Source organism: Perognathus longimembris, chromosome 7, assembly GCF_023159225.1.
Source record: "Perognathus longimembris pacificus isolate PPM17 chromosome 7, ASM2315922v1, whole genome shotgun sequence".
Taxonomy (NCBI): Eukaryota; Metazoa; Chordata; class Mammalia; order Rodentia; family Heteromyidae; genus Perognathus; species Perognathus longimembris.
Window position 1 is genome coordinate 75,095,520 of NC_063167.1, and position 22,218 is coordinate 75,117,737.

At 42.3% G+C, this 22,218-nt stretch overlaps 1 protein-coding gene across 1 annotated transcript in view; it reads right to left on the reverse strand.

Annotated features, from left to right (window-relative positions):
• Tgfbr3 (transforming growth factor beta receptor 3) overlaps positions 1–22,218 on the reverse strand; it is a 182,504-nt gene that overhangs the window by 61,779 nt on the left and 98,507 nt on the right. The window contains 1 exon segment of the mRNA XM_048351957.1: positions 19,197–19,334. Within this exon segment, the coding sequence (XP_048207914.1) occupies positions 19,197–19,334 (138 nt within the window).

Genomic DNA, 22,218 nt, shown 5'->3' on the forward strand with positions numbered 1-22,218 from the left:
TGGGTATAAATTTCAACTGTTAGTTGCACTCCAAAAGCCAGGCTCCTTCCACGTGGGAGGGTCCCCAGGGACCATGTCTGGAAAGGCTATCTATCTCCCTTTGGTGAAGAATCTGTTCACAGGTCACAAAGTCCTGGGTCACTGAGACTTGTAAGTTCTGTACCAAGACCCAGTAGGCAAGTACAAACAGGCCCTGAAGGAAGCAGTATGGAAAAGTAGGAAAGCAAAATGGTGATGGAAAGTGGGGGGGGTGGGGGGGGCGGGGTACGGTTACTGCATTTTTCTGCCTCTTCTGATTTGCGGGATGGTATCCCTCTCTGACCCTCCTTCTCAGGAAACCTGAGATGTTACATTGGGAAAAAACAGAGTAAAAAGGGGATGCATAGAGGAGAAGCACTAAAAAGAATTAAACTTGGTTGGAAAACAAATTAAAATAATAACCTCAAATTGCTCAAGGATTTGACAATGGTTGAATAGAACTGTAATGGGAACAGCACAGAATGAGCAGCAGGTTGTAGATATCTAAGCTATATATTGATCTGCCATGATCAGGTTCTGTTGGTGTGGTTTTGGAGGACTAGAGTTTGAACTCAAGGCCTTACACTTGCTAGGCAGGCACTCCACCCTTTGAAACACTCCTTCAACCCTTTTGATAGGGTTTGAAGACAGTTCTCACTCTAGCCCTGGAAGTGTAGGCGATCGTCCCATTTATTCTTCCCACTATAGTCAGGATAACAGGCATGCCCACTCCTTTCAGCCATTGACTGAGATAAGAGTATTGAGAACATTGTTTTTATTTCTTCTGGGCTCACCTGGAACTATGATCCCCTAATTCCATCTCCCAAGTAATGAGGACTACAGGTTTGAGGCACAGTGATAAGCAGACAGTTTTATATGTCAACTTTGCTAGGTTATGAGTCCTGCTATTCAATCAAGCCCTCACCTACATGCAGTGGAGGTGCTTTGCAGACAGGATCAAAGCCCATAACTGGATGGCTCTGAGGGAAGAGACTAATGCGAAATGGTCTGGTGGCCAGATCCAACCAATAGAAAGCCCTTAAGAGCATAGCAGATGTTTCCCTGAGAAAAAATTCCAGCTGTGGACAGTGTGAAAGTTTCAATTCATGGCCATGGGCATTACTTGCCTTCCTAAAGCCTGTAGGTAGATCTCTGATTGCTTGGCCTAGTCTAATAATGGAGTAAGCTGATTCCTTGCAACAAATCTCTTCAGAAATATCCCCTACAGGGTCTATTTCTCAGGGTAAATCCTGATTGACAGAGTTTTTATGAATGCTGATATAACTAGCCCTCGGAGAAAAGAGGACTGCATAGTTTGGCCCATTGTACAACCACAGATCTAAGGACAGTTTGGGGAAAATGGGCTAAAGGACATTTCCTTAGGTGATGGGGAGAAGCGATAGGGATGGGGCCTTCAGCTCAAAACAACTGGTTGGAGCCCTTTTAGCACTTCCTAGAATTAGCTATCCAGCAAAGGCACAGTTCTCCTAGTGCACCATGATATCAAGCCTGCCCCCATTTGCCAGTCTACATTGAACAATCCTAAACACAATGATCTCCCGTGCCACAGCCAAGAAGGATAAACCAACCACATTTCCCATCAGTGATAGAGGTGCCCTCACAGGGCCCAGACAGGTGCAGATAGAAAAGGTGGCTGGGGAGCTGATTCAGAATCAGCCCAACCAGGAGCCAAGAGTCACACATTCTTGGAGGAAGGATCAAAGATACTGTTTTTTAAACACTGTCCAAGTGGTGTGACCTAGATCCCAGTGCCAAATCAAATCATTCGCCACACACTTGGCACAAACAAGACCTTTCCTCACCTAACCTGACACATCAATTTGATGCGAAGGATTCAGTTCTGAGCCCTATTCTTGGTTCCTTGCTAGGGATCAGCACTATGGATGGCAGTATAGTTATATTATCAAGTCAGGCAATGTGACTGTCCCCAATGAAATCTCCATTTACCATGGAGAACTCTACAGCTAATTGACAACCATGGCTGCCAAGTATTATTATTGCTGCTAACCTGTATTGAGTACTTACTATGTGCCACATACTGTTATAAGTAAGTACTTTACATGCATCATAGCCACCATATAGAGTGATAGGACCATGCAGGTCCATGGAAGCTGTTTAGGTTTCCTCATCTTAAAACAGAGATGGGAATAGGCCCCATTTCTCAGACTTAAAACAAAGGCTCAATAAGGCAATATATAAACGTATTTAGAAAGATGCCTAGCACATGGTGCCCACTCTTAAGTGCTTGTTAACAATGTACCTGTACACATAGCCTCACACCAGGATGAGCATTGGATTTTAGGATGGCTGGGACAGGACCATAGTCCTCTTGTGCAAATTGCTAGACAAAGGATAAAAGAATCTGATATTCTAGATGGCTCCAAATAGCAACACTGGACATCACCCTGCAGCCCTCTAGTCTCGAAAAACAATAGGATTTTATGAATAAGATTTCAGTGGAAATCAGAGCTACAGATGACAGTATAGTTATGTCCTCAAGTCAGACAATGTGACTGTCCCCACAAGGTCTTTATTTACCATGACGAACTCAAGAGCTGAGGGCTGGGAATATGGCCTAGTGGCAACAGTGCTTGACTCGTATACATGAAGCCCTAGGTTCGATTTCCCAGCACCACCTATATAGAAAATGGCCAGAAGTGGCACTGTGGCTCAAGTGGCAGAGTGCTAGGCTTAAGCAAAAAGAAGCCAGGGACAGGCCCTGAGTTCAAGCCCCAGGACTGGAAAAAAACAAAACAAAACAAAAAAACTCAAGAGCTGATAGGATTTCAGTCAAGATGGAGGGACTTGAGATCAAATGGGCCACACATAGCATGGGAGCCCCTGGCTTCCAAGTTCAATCAGAGTCCCCATGTCACGCTGTTTCTCCCATACCCAAATGGGATAAGGCAAAGGCCCAGCAATGCCTCCTAGCACAATGTTGTTAAAAGACCACATTTGCAATAAAGACCCTAGGTCCTCTAAGGATAGGGTGTTAGGAATCAAAGGCCAAGGTAGACCTTGGGATACAAATTCAACCCTGAACACAGAAACAGTAATGGTCACTGTCCACTGGTGGCTCAGGCCTGAAATCCTAGCTACTTGGAAGCGCAAGCAGAAAAGTTCACAAGACCCCCCCTCTGAGGTCGTCACTGAGTACAGTGGTATGCACCTGTTATCCTAAGCTATACAGGAAGCTGAGATGGGGGCTAATGGCACCAGGCCAATTCAGACAGGAGTTGGATGTAGTGGGGCATGTCTGTGATCCCAGGGACAACAGAAACCTGAAAGTAGGCGGATCACAGCTCAGCCAGAAATTAGCTATCCTAAAAATAATTAGTGAACAATATCACTGGAGACGTGGCTTGGTCATACTGAACCCATCTAGCAAGAACAAGTTCTGGAGGAAGAGAAGGACAAGGAGGAGGAGGAAGGAAGAAGAGGGGGGAAGGAAGAAGGGGAGCAGGAAAAAGAAATAATAACAATAAGGCTCTTCACCTCTCTCTTCCCAGTTTCCAAGCCAGAAAGTCGGATGACAAGTACTGGAACCACCACAAAAAGCAGGTTGCCCCAAAGAAATGCCACCAACTGGGCCCAGGAAAGAGTTGGGCCATCTTACAGTCATTTTCTAACATGAGCAGTGGGAACCTGTGCCATGAGCTTGAACATTAGCCACTCAGAGCCTCTGAGGAGACAGATTCTCCCCTGCCCCTCCCAACCCCATACATGAAAATCCAACATTTTCCCTTACAAAACGCTTATTCCCACCCCCCTCCCAAATGGCTCTCTGAAGGTTGTCCACCACGTCACCCACAACACCCAAGATTAACATTTGATCTAACTGCCCAACATCTGGAAAGGGCAAATGCATCAGATTACCAGACTGGCCTTACAAAATAAAGCCTGAACAGGACACCATGAGACTCAACACAAAGAAGCACCAACCCCACCCCCCCGCCCCCCCACCCCACCCCCGTCTGCAGGGGAGGCAAGTTTATTTAACCTCAATTTGTTGAATGGAAGCAAAGCTCTCACAGGGCTAGAGCCATGCCTGTTTGCAGACATGACACAACATGCCCAACCAGAGCCAGGAAAAGTGTACACTTGTGCACGCGCTCCTCAACAGGATGTCTCACCCAGGGAATCACACCGGGTAAACCCCAGGTGGAGCTGGGGGTCACTCACTCACTTGCAACATCCATTCCTTATCCAAAGGGGTTAGGATAAATCCTGGGGAATCTTTCAAAAACCCTTTCTGGACCAGGTTTACCAGATGGAACTGGACTCTGTCCCACCTTCTAATTGCCACAGGGCCATTTAGGAAGTGCTCTCACCACAAAGGGGGCAGAAACTCATTCCTAGGAAATATAGTAGTTGACCGACTCCAGTTCACAAGAGCATCAAGCCCTATATAATTAAGGCTCTTAAGGACAAGCCACAAAACCAACAGATAAGCAGGCTCTAGAATAGAAATACATGGCACACAGCTACTTGGAATACCCGAAGGACACAATGAGTCATTCCACCAGAGACACTTAAAGAATCACCAAGCTTGAAATATTTATTTAATCTGCCCTCAAGAGAGAACTTAGGAGAAGAAAGATGGCGCCGATGGAATAGGGAGGCACTCCGACTCGCTCCAACGGCATAGTGAGCTGGGAACCCCAACACCCAACACCCCATCAAGAACCCAGCAAAACCAGCAGCCAGAAGCAGTGGAGAAACGCAGGAAAACAAAAAGGAGCAAAAAAGAAGAACCGAAAACCTACACGGAGCCGGAGATTCACCGGGGCACCCTCCCCCCACCAGCCGACCCTGGCCCAAACAGGGCCAGGCTGGGAAAGGGGAACCCGGCGATCGGCAGACAGGCTGCCAGGAGCGCAGAATTCATATAGCGGGAGACCCCACGGCCACAAGGCAGGGTGCGGACCAAGACACACCGGCAGCGACGAGAAGTTCGGGTCCACACCGGGTTTGGACAAGGGAACCCAGCGCGGCAGAAATCGGGAACCAGGGAAGCCACCACGACACTTAGCCAACCCCTGGAGGGCCAACGGCAGCGCGGGACACACACACAAAGCAGCAAAAGTGAGTGCCCTCCCCTCCCCCCTCCCCCACCCCTGACGGAACAAAGAACCCACAAATCAGGCGGGGGAAGCTCCCATCAGGCGCTGGGAAGTCAGTTTAGCAGGGGAAGGGCTCAGCAGCACCAACACCCCACAGGTTCCTGAACTGGCAGAACCGGCCCCGCCCCCTTCCCAACAGGGGCCGGGAGACAGCCGGTTGTGCAAACCCCACCTGAGGCGCCTGGACCTCGCAGACTCTTACAACTAAAACCACAGGCGCTGGTGGGCAATACCAGCCCAGCAGGGTCACTGGAGCCTGATCACGTCCCCACTCCTAACAGCGGAGGTGAGGTCTGAAGGTGCCAAGCCACACCCGGACAGTCGATCCCACTGGGCCCCACACGTACCCCCCCCCCCACAACGGACTCGTGGGAGGGCGCAAGCACAACCCAACAACCCAGGGCTCGCTCTGGGAGGCATATCCCGCCGAAGTGCCTGTTGCACTGAACGCACAGCGCACAGGAGGGCGGGGCCTCCGGCGACAGCGCCCGCTCTGGTAGGCGTACCCTGCACTGGTGGGCGGGGACACAGCGACAACACCTGCTGCCCGTAGACACGTCTACACAGGAGGGAGGGAGGAGCTACAAACCAAACCTGAGAAGCCATCCAGATCTCCAGATGCGCAAATCACAAAGAAACATAACTCAGTTCATCAAAGGGCAAGCCAACTCGCCAGCTCCAAAAAGCAGCACGACTGAAGAGGAGATGGAGACTAAAAAAGCAAATGAGGCCATGTTAACAGGAATGATCGAAAGCGTCAGAAATGAAATCAGAAAACAATTCCAGGAATTTAGAGCGGAAATCTGGAAGGACACCCAGGAAGCCAAGAAAGAAATGGAAGCAAAACTGGATACAATGCAAACCTGCTTTAAAGAAATGGAAGCAAAAATGGATACAATGCAAGCTGCCTTTAAAGAAAATCTCCACATCCTAAGAATTGAAATGCATGAAAAAATAGATTTAAAATACAACTCTTTAAAGGAAGAAATCTCCACGATCAGAGCTGATATGACAACCATAAATAGCTCTCTGACATCCATAAACTCCGCAATTGAAACCATGACACAAAGAGTAGACCATATAGAATCCAGAATCTCTCGCCTGGACGATGAAGCAGCTGACAACAACCAGAAAATGACCACACTCCAAGAAAAGGTGAAGCTTCAGGGAAGACTAATCCAGGAACTAATGGACAAAGACAAGAGATATAATCTGCGCATAATTGGAATAGAAGAAGGAGCCGAATATCAGAGCAGAGGGCTTAATCATGTTCTCAATAAAGTTATTGCAGAAAACTTCCCCAATCTCACAGGGGACCCCATCCAGGTAACCGAAGCCTATAGGACACCTGGCAGGCCAGACCCCAGGAAAGCCACCCCAAGGCACATAATATTCAAGACTTCAGACCTCAAGATTAAAGAGCAAATTCTGAATTCAGCCAAAGCGAAGAAGGAAACTTTTTTCAATGGGAAGAGGATTCGAATAACATCCGACTTATCCACACAAACTTACCAAGCTCGAAGCGAGTGGAAGAACACCATCCAAGTACTCCAGAATAACAATTTACAACCTCGGATCAAATATCCAGCGAAATTGGAGTTCACATTCGAAGGGAGAACCAGATCTTTCCACACCAAAGAGGAGCTAAAGGAGTATGTGAATAAAAAACCAGCCCTACAGCGAATATTAAGAGGGGAACCCCACCCAACAGAGATCGTAAAAGACACACAGACAGAATCAGAAAGAAACTTCAATAGCCAAAGCCCAGCAGAAACACAAGCTCACTAAAGACAAGAAGAAAAAAAAAAAAAGAAGAAAAAACAGCCCACCAAGAAAATGGAAGGAGAAAAAACACCCTTATCCTTGATCTCTTTAAATATAAATGGTTTAAACTCCCCGATAAAGAGGAGCAGACTGGCAGAATGGATTCGCAAACAAAAAGTTGACATCTGCTGTCTACAAGAGACCCACCTTACAGCAAGGGACAAAAACAGGCTTCGAGTGAAAGGATGGAGCAAGATCTACCAAGCAAATGCATCCACCAAAACGGCAGGTGTAGCCATCCTGATCTCAGACAAGCTTGACTTCTCTTTAAAGTCCACTCAAAAAGACAAAGAAGGACACTACATATTAATACAAGGAAAAATCCAGGATCAAGAAATCACGGTGATAAATGTATACTCACCAAACAAAAGAGGCCCGACATATGTCAAGCAAATTCTCAAAGAATTACAGAGCAAGATAGACGCAAACACAATCATAGTGGGTGACTTTAATACTCCTCTCTCTCCAAGAGACAGATCCAACACTCAGAGGATTAGTAAGGGAGCTGAGGACCTAAATAACACCATTTCCCAAATGGATCTAACAGACCTATATAGAACCTTTCACCCCACAGAGACCCAATACACCTTCTTTTCAGCAGCCCATGGATCATATTCCAAAATAGACCACGTCATAGCCCACACAAAGAACCTCAGCAAATACAAAAGTATTGACGTCATCCCATGTATTATATCTGACCACAGTGGATTAAAGGTAACCCTCAACAACAAAGGATACCACAGAGCCTATACACACTCTTGGAGGCTAAACCCCACGCTGCTATCCAACACTTGGGCCACAGATCAAATTAAAGATGAAATCAACGAATTCATAAGCCACAATGACAAAGAAAACACATCACAAAGAAACCTATGGGACACAGCTAAGGCAGTTCTGAGGGGCAAGATCATTGCACTCAGCACCCACATTAAAAGAATGGAAGCAGAGCAGGTGAATACCCTCACGATGAAACTAAAACAACTGGAGAAACAAGAAATGACAGAATCTAAAACGACTAGGAGAGGAGAGATCACAAAGATTAAAGAAGAGATAAATCTGATTGAAAATAGAAAGACCATTCAACAAATAAATAAGACTAAAAGCTGGTTCTTTGAGAAAATAAACAAAATTGACAGACCCCTTGCAAGACTTACAAAAAAAAGAAGAGAAGAGACTCATATTCGTAAAATCAGGGACTCCACAGGAAAAATTACAACAAGTACACACGATATTCAAACAATCATAAGGAGCTATTTCCAAAACCTCTACTCAGCAAAAAACAATAATTCTACAGAAATGGATCAATTCTTAGAGAAGTACAAACTGCCCAAACTGAACCAAGAAGAAATAAATCAGCTAAATAAACCAATAACTTATGGTGAGATACAGGAGGTAATCAAGAACCTCCCTACTAAGAAAAGCCCAGGCCCAGATGGATTCACCAACGAATTCTACAAAACCTTTAGTGAGGAGCTAATTCCAATACTCCTCAAACTCTTCCGCGAAATAGAAATGGAGGGAGAAATTCCAAACTCATTCTACGAAGCTAATATCATACTAATTCCCAAACCAGGCAAAGACCCAACAAAAAAAGAGAACTACAGACCAATATCACTAATGAACACAGATGCAAAGCTCCTCAATAAAATATTAGCTAATAGGATCCAGAAAGTGATCAAGAATATCATACATCATGACCAAGTAGGCTTCATCCCTCAGTCACAAGGATGGTTCAACATCCGTAAATCAATCAACGTAATTCACCTCATAAACAGAGCTAAAATCAAGAATCACATTGTTATCTCAGTCGATGCCCAAAAAGCCTTTGACAAAATACAACATCCATACCTATTAAAAGCTTTGGAGAGAACAGGAAGAGATGGAACATTCCTCAAAACAATAAAAGCCATATACAACAGACCAACTGCTAATATCATATTAAATGGAGAGAAACTTAAGTCATTCCCCCTAAAATCAGGAACAAGACAAGGATGCCCACTCTCCCCACTTCTGTTCAACATAGTGCTGGAATCCCTAGCCATAGCAATAAGGCAAGAGGAGGACATCAAAGGGATCCACATCGGCAAGGAAGAAATCAAGTTATCCCTATTCGCAGACGACATGATCTTGTATCTGAAGGACCCAAAAACCTCAGTACCCAAACTCCTACACCTAATAAACCAATTTGGCAAAGTAGCAGGATATAAAATCAACCCACAAAAGTCAGCAGCTTTTCTGTACACCAGCAATAGACAAACAGAAAAGGAAATTATGGAAACAATTCCATTTACAGTAGCCAAAAAAAGAATAAAGTACCTAGGGATCAACTTAACCAAGGAAGTGACGGACCTATTCAATGAAAACTACAAAAATCTAATAAGGGAAATCAAAGAAGACACAAGGAGATGGAAAGACCTCCCATGCTCATGGGTAGGCAGAATCAATATAGTGAAAATGGCCATATTGCCCAAATTGTTATACAAATTCAATGCAATACCTATCAAAATCCCAGCCACATTCTTCACTGAAATAGAGAAACCAATCCATAAATTCATATGGAACAGCAAAAAACCTAGAATAGCCAAAGCAATTCTAGGCAAAAAAAGCAATGCAGGAGGTATCACAATACCTGACTTCAAGATCTACTACAAGGCCATCATAACAAAAACAGCATGGTATTGGTATAAAAACAGATCGGAAGACCAATGGATTAGAACTGAAGACCCAGAAATAAAACCGCACTCTTACAGCCAACTGATATTCGACAAAGGAGCTAAAGATATACAATGGAATAAACATAGCCTCTTCAACTACTGGTGCTGGGAGAACTGGGCAGCCATATGCAAAAAACTCAAAGTAGACCCAAGCCTATCACCATGCACCAAGATCAACTCAAAATGGATCAAGGACCTCAACATCAGACCTGAATCCTTGAAACTACTGAAGGACAGAGTAGGAAAGACACTAGAACTTATAGGCACAGGAAGGAATTTCCTGAATAGAGTCCCAGGGGCACAACAAATAGGAGAAAGACTCGACAAATGGGACTACTACAAATTAAAAAGTTTCTGCACAGCTAAGGACATAGCCACCAAAATAGAAAGACAGCCAACGATATGGGAAAGGATATTTACCAGCACAGCAACAGACAAAGGCCTGATATCGGTCATCTACAGAGAACTCAAAAAACTAAGCCCCTCCAAGCCCAATAAACCTATTAGGAAATGGGCAAAAGAGCTAAAGAGAGACTTCTCAAGAGAAGATATAAAAATGGCAAAGAAACATATGAGGAAATGCTCAACATCCCTGCTAGTAAAGGAAATGCAAATAAAAACAACCCTGAGATACCACCTCACCCCAGTTAGAATGGCCTATACTCTGAACTCAGGAAACAACAAATGCTGGAGGGGCTGTGGGGAAAGAGGAACCCTTCTCCATTGTTGGTGGGAGTGCAAATTAGTACAACCACTTTGGAGAACAGTATGGAGGTTTCTCAAAAAGCTCAATATAGACCTACCCTATGACCCAGCCATACCACTCCTAGGCATCTATCCTAAACAGCAAAATCCAAGATATCAAAAAGGCATTTGTACTACCATGTTTATCGCGGCACAATTCACAATAGCTAAAATATGGAAACAACCCAGATGCCCCTCCACAGACGAATGGATCCAAAAAATATGGTACTTATACACAATGGAATACTACATAGCGATTAGGAATGGTGAAATATTGTTATTTGCAGGGAAATGGTCGGAACTCGAACAAATAATGTTGAGTGAGACAAGCCTAGAACACAGAAAACAAAGGGGCATGATCTCCCTGATATATGACTGTTAACAAAGGGAGACGGAGAGACAGTAGAGACCAAGTCTGTGAATACTGTATATGTTCTTGATACATTGTATATTGCATATATGTCAACCTGACCTAGACAAGGGATAGAAAAACAGGTTGTAAGATATCATAAGAAATGTACACACTGCCCTACTATGTAACTGCACCCTCTTTGCACAACACCTTGTAAAAAAATTTATGTCCAATTAATAAAAAAATAAAAATAAAAAATAAATAAAAAAAAAAAAAAGAGAGAACTTATTTGGGGAAAGACCTCACTGGAAATCCAAGAATGTTGTATCCAGACCCTTTCTATAGAGGAGAGACCCTTCTAGTTGAACAGGAAGCTGTGTTTATGAGCCACTCTCTGATCCTCCTTCCTCATGCTGTTCCCCAGAGTCAACTTTATGAAGAAGTCAGCATGGAGAAAACCAATATGGAGGAACTCAACATGGATGAAGTCAGCAGTGGGGGAGGTCAACACAGAGGAAGCCAGCATGGGGGAAGTCAACATAAAGGAAGTCAGCTTGGAGGGGAGTCAGTACAGGGAAGTCAGCATGGAGGGGAGTCAGTACAGGGAAGTCAACATGGAGGAAGTCAACATGAAGTCAACATAGAGGAAGTAAAGATGGAGGAATCATTATTATGAGAGAAGTCAATATAGAGAAAGTCAACACAAGGAAACCATTATGGCAGAAGTCAGCATGAGGAAGTCAACATGGAGGAGGTCAACATGGGGGGAGGTCAATACAGAGGAAGTCAACATAGAGGAAGTCAGTATGAAGGGAGTCAACATGAAGGACATCAGCAGAGAGAAGTCAACATGGGAAGTTAGCACAGGGGAAGTCAACATGGGAGAGTCAACATGGAGGAAGTTAATGTGGAGGAAGTCAACATGGAGGAAGTCACCATGGAAGAAGGCAACACAGAGGAGGTCAACATGGGGGAAGTCAATATAGAGGAAGACAACAGAGGGAGTCATCATGGAGTAAGTCAGTATAAAGGCATTGCCTCCATTATCCTTGTAAGAGAAGAATTCTCATTTTATCCAATTTCTAGGATCTAACATTGGCATTCATTACACTAACCTACCACTCCTCAATTTCTTAATCAGCTTTCTTACAGAATGGAAGGTCCCAGATGGCAGGCTATTCCCCTGAGTTCTCCCTGAAAAGCTACTTTAGTTCTAGCATCGTACAAATACAGTGTGTTGGATGAATGAACAAGTGACTACACAATTATACCAAATATGCTAATTTTGTGGGGGTTTATGCTAATCTTTGCAAGTGGGGACTGCCAAATAAGGGAAGGGAAGGAATTAGGGAGAAAAATTATTTCCAGATTTTTAAATGCAGCACAATAGAGTACAGGATTAATTTTAAACTTGGAGTGTGCGTTATTCTTAGGGCATTTCTGGACACTGCAGCCCTAGGTTACAGGTCTTGGCTTCGGGAGAAGGTAGGGGCTGAACACACACCATGTACACACTGTGCGTGGCTGCACACGAGGCAGCAAACACTAAGCTCACATCTGGGGCTGCTTAACAACTGATTGGAAACGTAGCCTTCTGATTTCCAGTTAAATACCAGGCACAGGAAAACAAATAGCACTTGTTTTTCCCTGAGCCTTGTCAGTCCTCCAAACTGCAGTGTAGACCAGAGAGCTGCCTGTGGTTTGGTGGCAAAGCTCCAAATATTTGGATTTTTTTTTCACTCTCTCCAGTTTAAGTAAAAGGAATAAACGAAATTTTGGCAAGCAGAACTTCTTCCCCTATCCCTCCCCCATTCTTGGAAATGCAAAGCTGCTTTTTTTTTTTTTTAACATCAAGCATGTTCCTGGAATTCATTTACATTTTTCATTAGGATTAAGTTTTGTTTTGTTTTTAATCCAAAGCCATTAGCAGCAAATTTGGTTTCTCTCATTTATTTCAACTGCCCTGCTTTGATATTGACTTGGATTTGCTAAAGAGACAATGTTCATATTGCTATTTTCTGTTTCCAATTAACTTGGGATATAATATCTAGCAATGGTATTATTGAGGAATCAAGAGTTTTTTTAAACTGCAAGAAATTTTAGAGATCAGCTGATATAACTCCTTCATCATAGCAATGCTAGAGCTGAGGCTTGAATAGTTTGGAGATCTCATTTAATGATCTAATTTCTTAGTGGCCAAGATACAAGTACTTAAGCTTGCTGAAACCTAGGTTGGGGTGGTAACTCGACACAAAAACCCAGTTAAATCTAAATTTCAGATAAACGGCGGATAACTGTTTAGTATAAGAATGTCCTAAATACTGCATAGACATACTAAGCTATGTATTTGGTGTCTATGTGAAATTCATCCCTCCCCCCAGGCTTGAATTCATGGCCTAAGCACTCTCCCTGGCTTCTTTGTGCTCAAGGCTAGCATTCTACCATTTGAGCCACAGCACCACTTCCAGCTTTTTCTGTTTATTTGGTGGTAAGGAATTGAACCTAGAGCTTCATGCATGCTAGGCAAACATTCTACCACTAAGCCACATTCCCAGCCCTGAATTCATCATTTTTAAAAAACAATTCTCCACATTTATTTTCAATTTTTCATTAGAACCATCCTAATAGTTATAAAATGATATTTAATTTTATGTTTTAGGGTTGTTGGGTTTTTTTTTGTCCTGAGGTTTGAACTTGCCTTGTACTTGCTAGACAGGTATTCTTACCACTTGAGCCATGCCTCCAGCAAAATTCATCTTTAAATAGAAATTTTGCTTCTATTTTCCAATGATGGCAATACATCAGCCAGTCCCATTCTGTCTGTCACTCAGACATACATATATTCACATACATACATCTTTTTTTCCCTCTGAGTTTAATGGGAAATAACTGGATAAAAGGAAATTACAGAGCAATGATCCCAAAAGAAAATGAGGTTGGAGAAATATCTAATCTTAGATATGTGTTTTAGTTTTTTCCTTATGAGCATGCAGAGCAGCTACCTCTATCATTAATAAGCTAGCTACGGTCTCTGAAGTAATGAGTGATATTTTATGTTATTAGATGCAAATTCTTAGGGCCTCATTTTGAAAATTACTGTATGTCTAGGCTCTGAGTCTATACTCCTTGTAGGAAAGAATACTTAGCTTGGAAATGAAAATACAGTGAGATTTTTTAAATCTCAGCTATATAGAAAAATGTAAAAATATACACTCCAAAATCTAGTTCAGAGCTGGGAAAGTAGCTGACCCTTTTGCATATGTGAGGTCCTTGGTTCAAATTCCACACCCCTCAATCTCATATGTTCTGTGGTATACTCATCAATATCTAATTCCTGAAGTTTTGTCACCCTGCAAAAAAGAAACCTCAAGCCATTTATAGTAGTCCCTCCCCATTCATCCCTTCCACGTGCTCCTCATAATAAATCTTATACTCTGTCGCCATGGATGGGCCTGTTCTGGTCATTTCAAATAAAGAAAATCATTTGTGCTCATTTGCTTTGTGTGTTTGGTTCTTTCATTTAACATGGTTCTAGCTCTTTTTTTTTTTTTCTGGTCCTGGGGCTTGAACTCAGGGCCTGGGCATTGTTCCTGAGCCTCTTCATGCTCAAGGCTAGCGCTCTACCACTTGAGTCCAGCACTATTTCTGGGTTTTTTTCTGAATAGTTGGAGTTAGGAGTATCACAGACTGTTTCTGCCTGAGATGGCTTGGAATGGTGACCTTCAGCTCTCAGCCTCCTGAGCAGCTAGGATTACAGGTGTGAGCCACCGACACCCTGCTTCCCAATACTTTTTAGGAAAGCAAAACCCTTTCAGGTTGCAAGTTCCAGTTCCAATCACCCAGTTAAATTTCTCTAGTTTTTCTTCAATGTAGAATTTATTGCATAAATAAAAATAAACTTGTATGCTCTGAGAGATTTTTATTTGTAAGTTCAACATGATATATGTGTGTGTGTGTGTGTGTGTGTGTGTGTGTGTGTGTGTGTGTGTATTCAGATTTGTACTGAAGGACATCTTTAACCTGCTGGACAGTCTCTGGACAATCTACACATTTTGCATAAGGAAAAATAAGCCCTAGACAACTTCATCACATATGCACATGTGTGTGACTCAGCCTGAAATGCTCTTTACCCACATCCTGTTTAAATGGCCACACTCTGTAAGTTCCTACAGCACTGGGCATGCAGCTGTATGGTGTGAGGATGAAATGTGCATAGACAACTTTATGATCACAGCCTTCAGTCTCACCACTGAAAATAATTTTAATTTCAGGAGAATGGCAGTGATTAAGTAGGAAGGGAGTTCATTTAGCATAGGAGCTTCTAGAATAGTCTACCTGGGTCTGAGCTCCAGCTTTGCCAGGAATTAGCCCTATGGTTTAGATCACTGCTCAACCTCTATATCTTAGTTCCTCATTTGCAGATACACTTCTACCATGGGGCTACTGAGAGACTTAAACAAGATAATGTATTAGAGTTCCATTCAACCCCTAAAATGCAGTGTGTGCTCAATAAATGTGCTTATAACAACAAAAATCTGAACAATAGTCTTCCGGCTTTTATAGTAAAGAATAAGAGCTACGGCTTAATTTCTCAGTAACTCCTACCTTGTGAATGTATCTCTTGAGTTTTGATATGTTTCTTTCTGAAGGCAACTCATATATTACTTTTTATTTTATTTTGTTTTGTTTTGTGCCAGTCCTGGGGCTTGAACTCAGAGCCTGAGCATTGTCCCTGGCTTTCTTTTGCTCAAGGCTAGCACTCTACCACTTGAGCCACAGCGCCACTTCTGGCTTTTTCTATATATGTGGTGCTGAGGAATCAAGCCCAGGGCTTCATGTATATGAGGCGAGCACTTTACCACTAGGCAATATTCCCAGCCCCTACGCAACTCATATTTACAGCAAATCTGCAAGCATAAGTACAAAGGACTCTAGTATACCCCTTAATTAGATGTATTGGCTTTTAACATCTGGCCACATCTGCCTTATTATTCTGTCTATACATCATATTTTTGAGCTATTTGTTCCTTAATCTGTAAAGGTATATAGGTCAGTTCCTAAGAAGTACAGTCTCATCCATAACAACTAAAATTATTAAATGAAGAAATATAGCACTGATATATTTTCTAATTTCATCTATTGTTTTCTTGTGTCCTTTAAGGCAATTGCCCGACCCTTACCAAATAGGGTATACCCCTTACCAAATAGGTAATACCTTAATATCACAAGAGCTTTTTCACCCTTATTTAATCTGGAATGGCTTTTAAACTGAACTCTTTCATGATTCACATATTCAGGGAGATAGTACTGGAATTTGAACCCAGGACCTTGTACTCTCCCTTAGCTTTTTCTTTCTTTTTTCTTTCTTGTTTTTTCTTTAAATTTTTATTATCAAAGTGATGTACAGAGAGGTTACAGTTTCATTCGTTAGGCATTGGATACATTTCTTGTACTGTTTGTTACCTTGTCCCTCATTCCCCCCTCCCCCCCTCCCCTTTTCCCTTTCCCCCCGATGAGTTGTTCAGTTCATTTACACCAAACAGTGTTGTGAGTATTGCTTTTGTAGTTGTTTGTCTTTTTCTTACCCTGTGTCTCTCGATTTTGGTATTCCCTTTCAATTTCTTAGTTCTAATACCAGTATACAGGGTTTCCAATATACTCAGATAAGATACAGAGATAGTGTAGGTACAACCAAAGGAAGGGGATACAAGAAGATCATCAATAATAGAAGCTACAGTTACACATAGCACGTTGGAATAGTTACAACAGTGATATAACAAACATTTCCATAACATGGAGTTCATTTCACTTAGCATCATCTTATATTTTCATAAGAGTATAGCTATTGGGCTCTTGTGATCCTCTGCTGTGACTTGCCTAAACCTGTGCTAATTATTCCCAATAAGGGAGACCATAGAGTCCATGTTTCTTTGGGTCTGGCTCACTTTACTTAGTATAATTTTTTCCAGGTCCTTCCATTTCCTTACAAATGGGGCAATGTCATTCTTTCTGATGGAGGCATAAAATTCCATTGTGTATATGTACCACATTTTCCTGATCTATTCATCTACTGAGGGGCATCTGGGTTGGTTCCAGGTTCTAGCTATGACAAATTGTGCTGCGATGAACATTGTTGTGCTTGTGGCTTTAGTGTGACAGATACCCTGAAAACTCTAAAGGAAGGAGTAGGAGAAACACTTGGGCTCCTCGGCACAGGACGGAACTTCCTTAACAAAGACACAGAAACGCAACAAATCAAAGAAAGGATGGACAAATGGGACTGCATCAAACTGCAGAGCTTCTGCAAGGCAAAGGACATAGCGCACAAGATAAACAGAAAGCCCACAGATTGGGAAAAGATCTGTACCGGCCATACAACGGACAAAGGCCTCATATCTAAAATATATGCAGAACTAGAAAAATTACATTCCTCCAAAAAAAAACCACAATGAACCAATAGCCCCCTTATCAAGTGGGCTAAAGACTTAAAAAGAGACTTCTCTGATAAGGAAATGAGAATGGCCAAGAGACATATGAAAAAGTGCTCTACATCACTGGCCATAAAAGAAATGCAAATCAAAACAACATTGAGATTCCATCTCACCCCAGTAAGAATGTCCTATATCAAAAAAAACTAATAATAACAATTGTTGGAGTGGATGTGGCCAAAAGGGAACCCTACTTCATTGTTGGTGGGAATGTAAACTGGTTCAGCCACTCTGGCAAGCGGTATGGAGATTCCTCAGAAGGCTAAACATAGAGCTCTCCTATGACCCAGCAGCCCCACTTTTGGGTATCTATACAAAAGACCACAAATAGCTTTTTCTTTCAAGGCCACAGTTCCATTGGCTTTTTGTTGATTAACTGAAAATAAGACTTTTAGAGGTTTGTCTTCCTGGACTGGCTTTGAACATCAAATCCTCAGATCTCAGTAGCTAGGAAGGATTACAGGCCTGAGCCACCCGCGCCAGCTCTCCAATGTTTCTGATGACTGGATCCGGGTCATATGCACTCTGTTCTTTCTGACTTTCATGTACACAGCATCTATCCATCCCATACTGCTGACATTAATTTTAGTCACTGGAGTACTGAGTATCTTCAGTGTATATGGGTGGTATTTTTTTCCATAGTTAATAAGTCATAAGTACAAAAGATGTTTGGAGACTATGTAAATACGCTGCTCCTCAAACTCCTTCCTCCTCTTCCAGCATCTGTTCGTGCTAATCCACTTGTATTAGGATATTTGCAAAAATAATTTTCTAATTCCATTACTTCTTCCACATCTGTTCACCAGCCTTCTGAGGAGGAGCTCCTTTAGCTCTTCTTAATGCATTTATTTACCTGCTTCTTAACTATGGACTCTTACTTTATGCAGTGTGCACCTTTGAGTTTGCAAAGTACTCTTCTAATCCAAGTGACAAGAAACAACACAATAACCTTACTCATTAGGCAAAAGGGAGTTGAGGACTCTGCTTTTCTCAGATGCTTATAGACAGCAGAGGCTGCAAAGCCTAAAGCTGTGTGGGAAGGCTAAGCGAGAGACAATGGGCCATCACCACCAAGATGCACTGTTGCTCATCTTCATCAGACATGATATCACAGCCCAAAAATCCCTCCCAAACAACCCATCTATTTCTCCACAACTAGCGAACTTGAATGTTTTGGCACACTCAAAAGGACATGATTTACAAATAGGAGGTAATATTTGGATTGTTCCATAAGAGCTGAGTTCCAACGTTTTTAAAAAGAAAATACCAATGATTTCATGTTGGAGCTCACAGAGTCATTCTCTCAACAAACGGTTCCTCCTATCAGGAATGAGGCATGTGTTGTATACAAATAGAATGGGCTTTACAGTATTTATTTATGGTCAGAGACCACACACCCAGTGGCTAGGAATAGTCACCGTGCTCCTGTTGCCACAAGTTAAGTCTCAGAGCTGAAAGCAAAGCAGGGGCCACACAAATGGCCACAGTGCCTGACTCTTCCTCCACGAAAGAGCCACAGGTGGCATCTGCTTTCTGTGAATACTTTGCTATGCTATCCAAACATCGCCAAATGTGCAACCCCATCAGGTGCACTATTTGGACACTAGTATTCTTTCAATGAAAGGACACCCCCTTTTTAAAAAGGCCTTGCAAAGTATTATGTCTCCTTGCACTAGTGATCCATTAGAAGGTCTGGGTCTTGTCTATAATCCCAGATACTTGGGAGGCAGAGATGGGGGGATCACAGTCTGAAGCCAGTCTAAGCAAAAGCAGGCGCCTATGTGAAAAATAAAAGCAAAAATGATTCAGGAAGTAGAGGGCCTGTCTAGCAAGTGAAATCCCCGAGTTCCAACTCCAATACCAGGAAAAAATATTTAAAGAGAAATCTATTAGGATTGTTTCAAATACTTACCAAGAAAAGTCTGGGGACCCCAGTGGCAAGTCTCTCTGTCTTCAGGTGCCAGGTCAGTGGCTTTGGGCTGTTGAGCAGGAACACCACAGGTTTGTTGTGAATGTGGATGGAGGAGATGGGATTCAGGTGCAGTGTGATCTAGTAATCAATAGGAAGAGAAGAGGCTTCAGTGCTAGTTTTTCCCGCAGACCACTGACTGCAATTTTGAGACACAACATCTCAACTTCCTGTTAGAAAAGCAAGCTATAAGCTAGTGCTTTATCTGTAGATACAGCAGATTGAACTAGATGAAACCATCAATCTAGGAGTCATTTCTTTTTCTTTCTTTTTTTTAAACTACAAAATGGCTATTTGATATGGCTCAGCCCCACTAATCTCAAGTAAAACATGACTCAACTCCTAGGAATAGAAATCAAATAAACAGAGTGCTTTAAAAAATTTGTAAACGCAGAATAAAATTTACTTTCCCTCAGGGCTACTTTATCCTTCAAGTCAGATGACTAAGATGATCACCTAGGGATGGGTGCTGCCTCTGAACTTTCAGAAAAATGACTTTCTTCTCTCCCAGGTAAGCTCCAACCTCTGTAAAGTTGCCAAAGTGCCCAGAGCAAAGTGGAAGCTGCCAGAGCTTTCAACATCCCAGGGACTTGCACAAAGGGGTTTTCCAAAGAAATGAAATGCAAAGAACACACAGAATAAACACAGGCCCTGTCAAAACAGGGGAAAAAAAACTACATGCCTGGAGAGGAAAATCGTGGTCACTTTTGATGTATTTGTCAATGACTTATATGACACAGGGCCCCCACCATGGCCGTGAGCACCATCAAACGTGACCTGTGAACAGAAGCCCAAAAAGTGGATTCCCTAATGTCTCCTTGGAGCACAGGAGTCCAAGTGAGTCAGATACCATGGAAAAATTGAAGGCTGTGTGAGAAAATACTAACTAGATGTTTTCATGGACCCTGCCTAATTTAACTGGCTGTTCAGCAGGGTGAAGCGAGAACTGACAATCACACATTTAACCAGACATGGTTAATTTACCAAAGGTCCTCACAGGGAGGGAAGGGTTGTCAAGATAAAGACTGAAGGATATGCTGGGATTAATGGCCATCTTCTGGGATTAAACAGTTCACATTTATGGTCTGAGTTAATGCGTATTCCCATGGCAGGTGGTCATCTCTACCTGCTTTTCTACCAACTATTGCTGTCCAACATCTGCTACTACAGTGTACAGCTGTATCATTGATAAAGGAGGAAGTAAGCATTTTCTCTCTTTCAAACTCCATGCTGTAGCATATAATAACCATCCCCTGTGTGCAAATAGCATCTTTTAGTTCTCTACTTTTCAATGTCACAAAGCATTCTATGATAAGTTGTGCTAAGGCATAAGATAATATTGCATTTTTTAACTATTGACTGTGCAAGTCTTAATTTCCAAAATAGGCCACAGACAAAGCTATATCTTCCATTTAATACTAAATATAGCATAGACCACAAAAATATTGATTCATCACAGCAAATTAATAAATTTATGTTTCCTAGAAAGTATTTTTAAGAGGCTGGAGATATGAACAAGTTCAAAGGGACCCAGCTAGCTAATTTGCAGGAAAAAAAATATAAAAACATAAGCAAAACTCAAACTGTCACAAGCTATTTTCGTATACAGTTAGGATTTTTTCATATTTGGCCTGAGTACAGTGCCAAATCTCAGTAGTAAATGAGCTGTGATGTTAACTACAGCTCCAGCCCCAGAACATGTTCCCTGCTTGTACAGACTCAGAGCCACATTCTGAGACCCTGTCTACATCTAGAAATAAACATACTGACGGCCACTGGAAACAAGAGAAGCTGTAAAAAACAGAACCAAAGCAAAGACACAAACTACAGCATTAATTAGACAGGGCAGTCATACTATAAAGAGGGGTAAAGTACAGCTTTACTCTTTCAAGAATGCCAACACCACACCCTAACTTCATTAATAATCAATGTCAATAACAGGTTCCTTTATTGATGCATGCCCAAATGGTTTCGCAAGCACCAGGATGGCACAAACACACATCATCTACTTTTCTGATTATTTTCTTTGCAGTCCTCCAGTTTACCATTTTTTTCTCATAAAGATACATATCAATCAGATACGCATTTGATCCAAAGGCATAACAGAAAATAAATGAAGAACATATCTCAAATGAGCAAGAATTTCTTTAAAAATAAAAAGCTTATGAAATGAGATGTATGAAACAGATATTAATGCTCAGGTCCAAAATTTTCCAGATGGCCTAAAGTGTCAAAGCCTGGCTCAGTAAATCAAGAGAAGATTTCTAGAAGTCTCAGCTCTGAGCTTGGAAACGGCTCTCTTCAATATGTGGTAGTGTCTAGCCAAGATGAAGCTCTGACTCTGGCACACGTGACCTAGGCAAATCCCCAAAAGCCACTTGGCAAAGAAGAATTCACACTACGATTGGGAAATTGAAAGAAAAATACTTTTTTTAGGACCATTTGGCAGGGACAAAGAGTCCTACAAAGACTTGCTCACTTAATCCCCCCCTCCCCCAAACTTACCTCTTCTATACTTCCTGGGCTTCTTAAATCTTGTTGAAGGAGAGAAAGAAGACAACCAACAACTACCAAGAAAGAAGTGAGTTTCCAGGAATGTGGGGAATGTATACCCAGTCTATTTCAAAGAATTCCTGTCTAAGTTCCCCAAGTTCTCTTAGGATGAAAAAGAAGAAAAGATGCAAAAAGAAAATAGGATCAATGTAGGTGCCGGTGGCTCATGCCTGTAATCCTAGCTACTTAGGAGGCTGAAATCTCAGGATGCCATTAGAAGCCAGGAAGGGCAGGAAAGTCTGTGAGACTCTTATCTCTAATGAACTTCTAAAGAGTTGGAAGTGAACATGTGGCTCAAGTGCAGAGTGATAGCTAGCCTTGAGCATAAAAGCTCAAGGACAGTGCCCAGGCCCTGAGATTAAGTCCCAGAACTTGCACAGAAAAAACAAATAACAACAAAACCACACAAAAA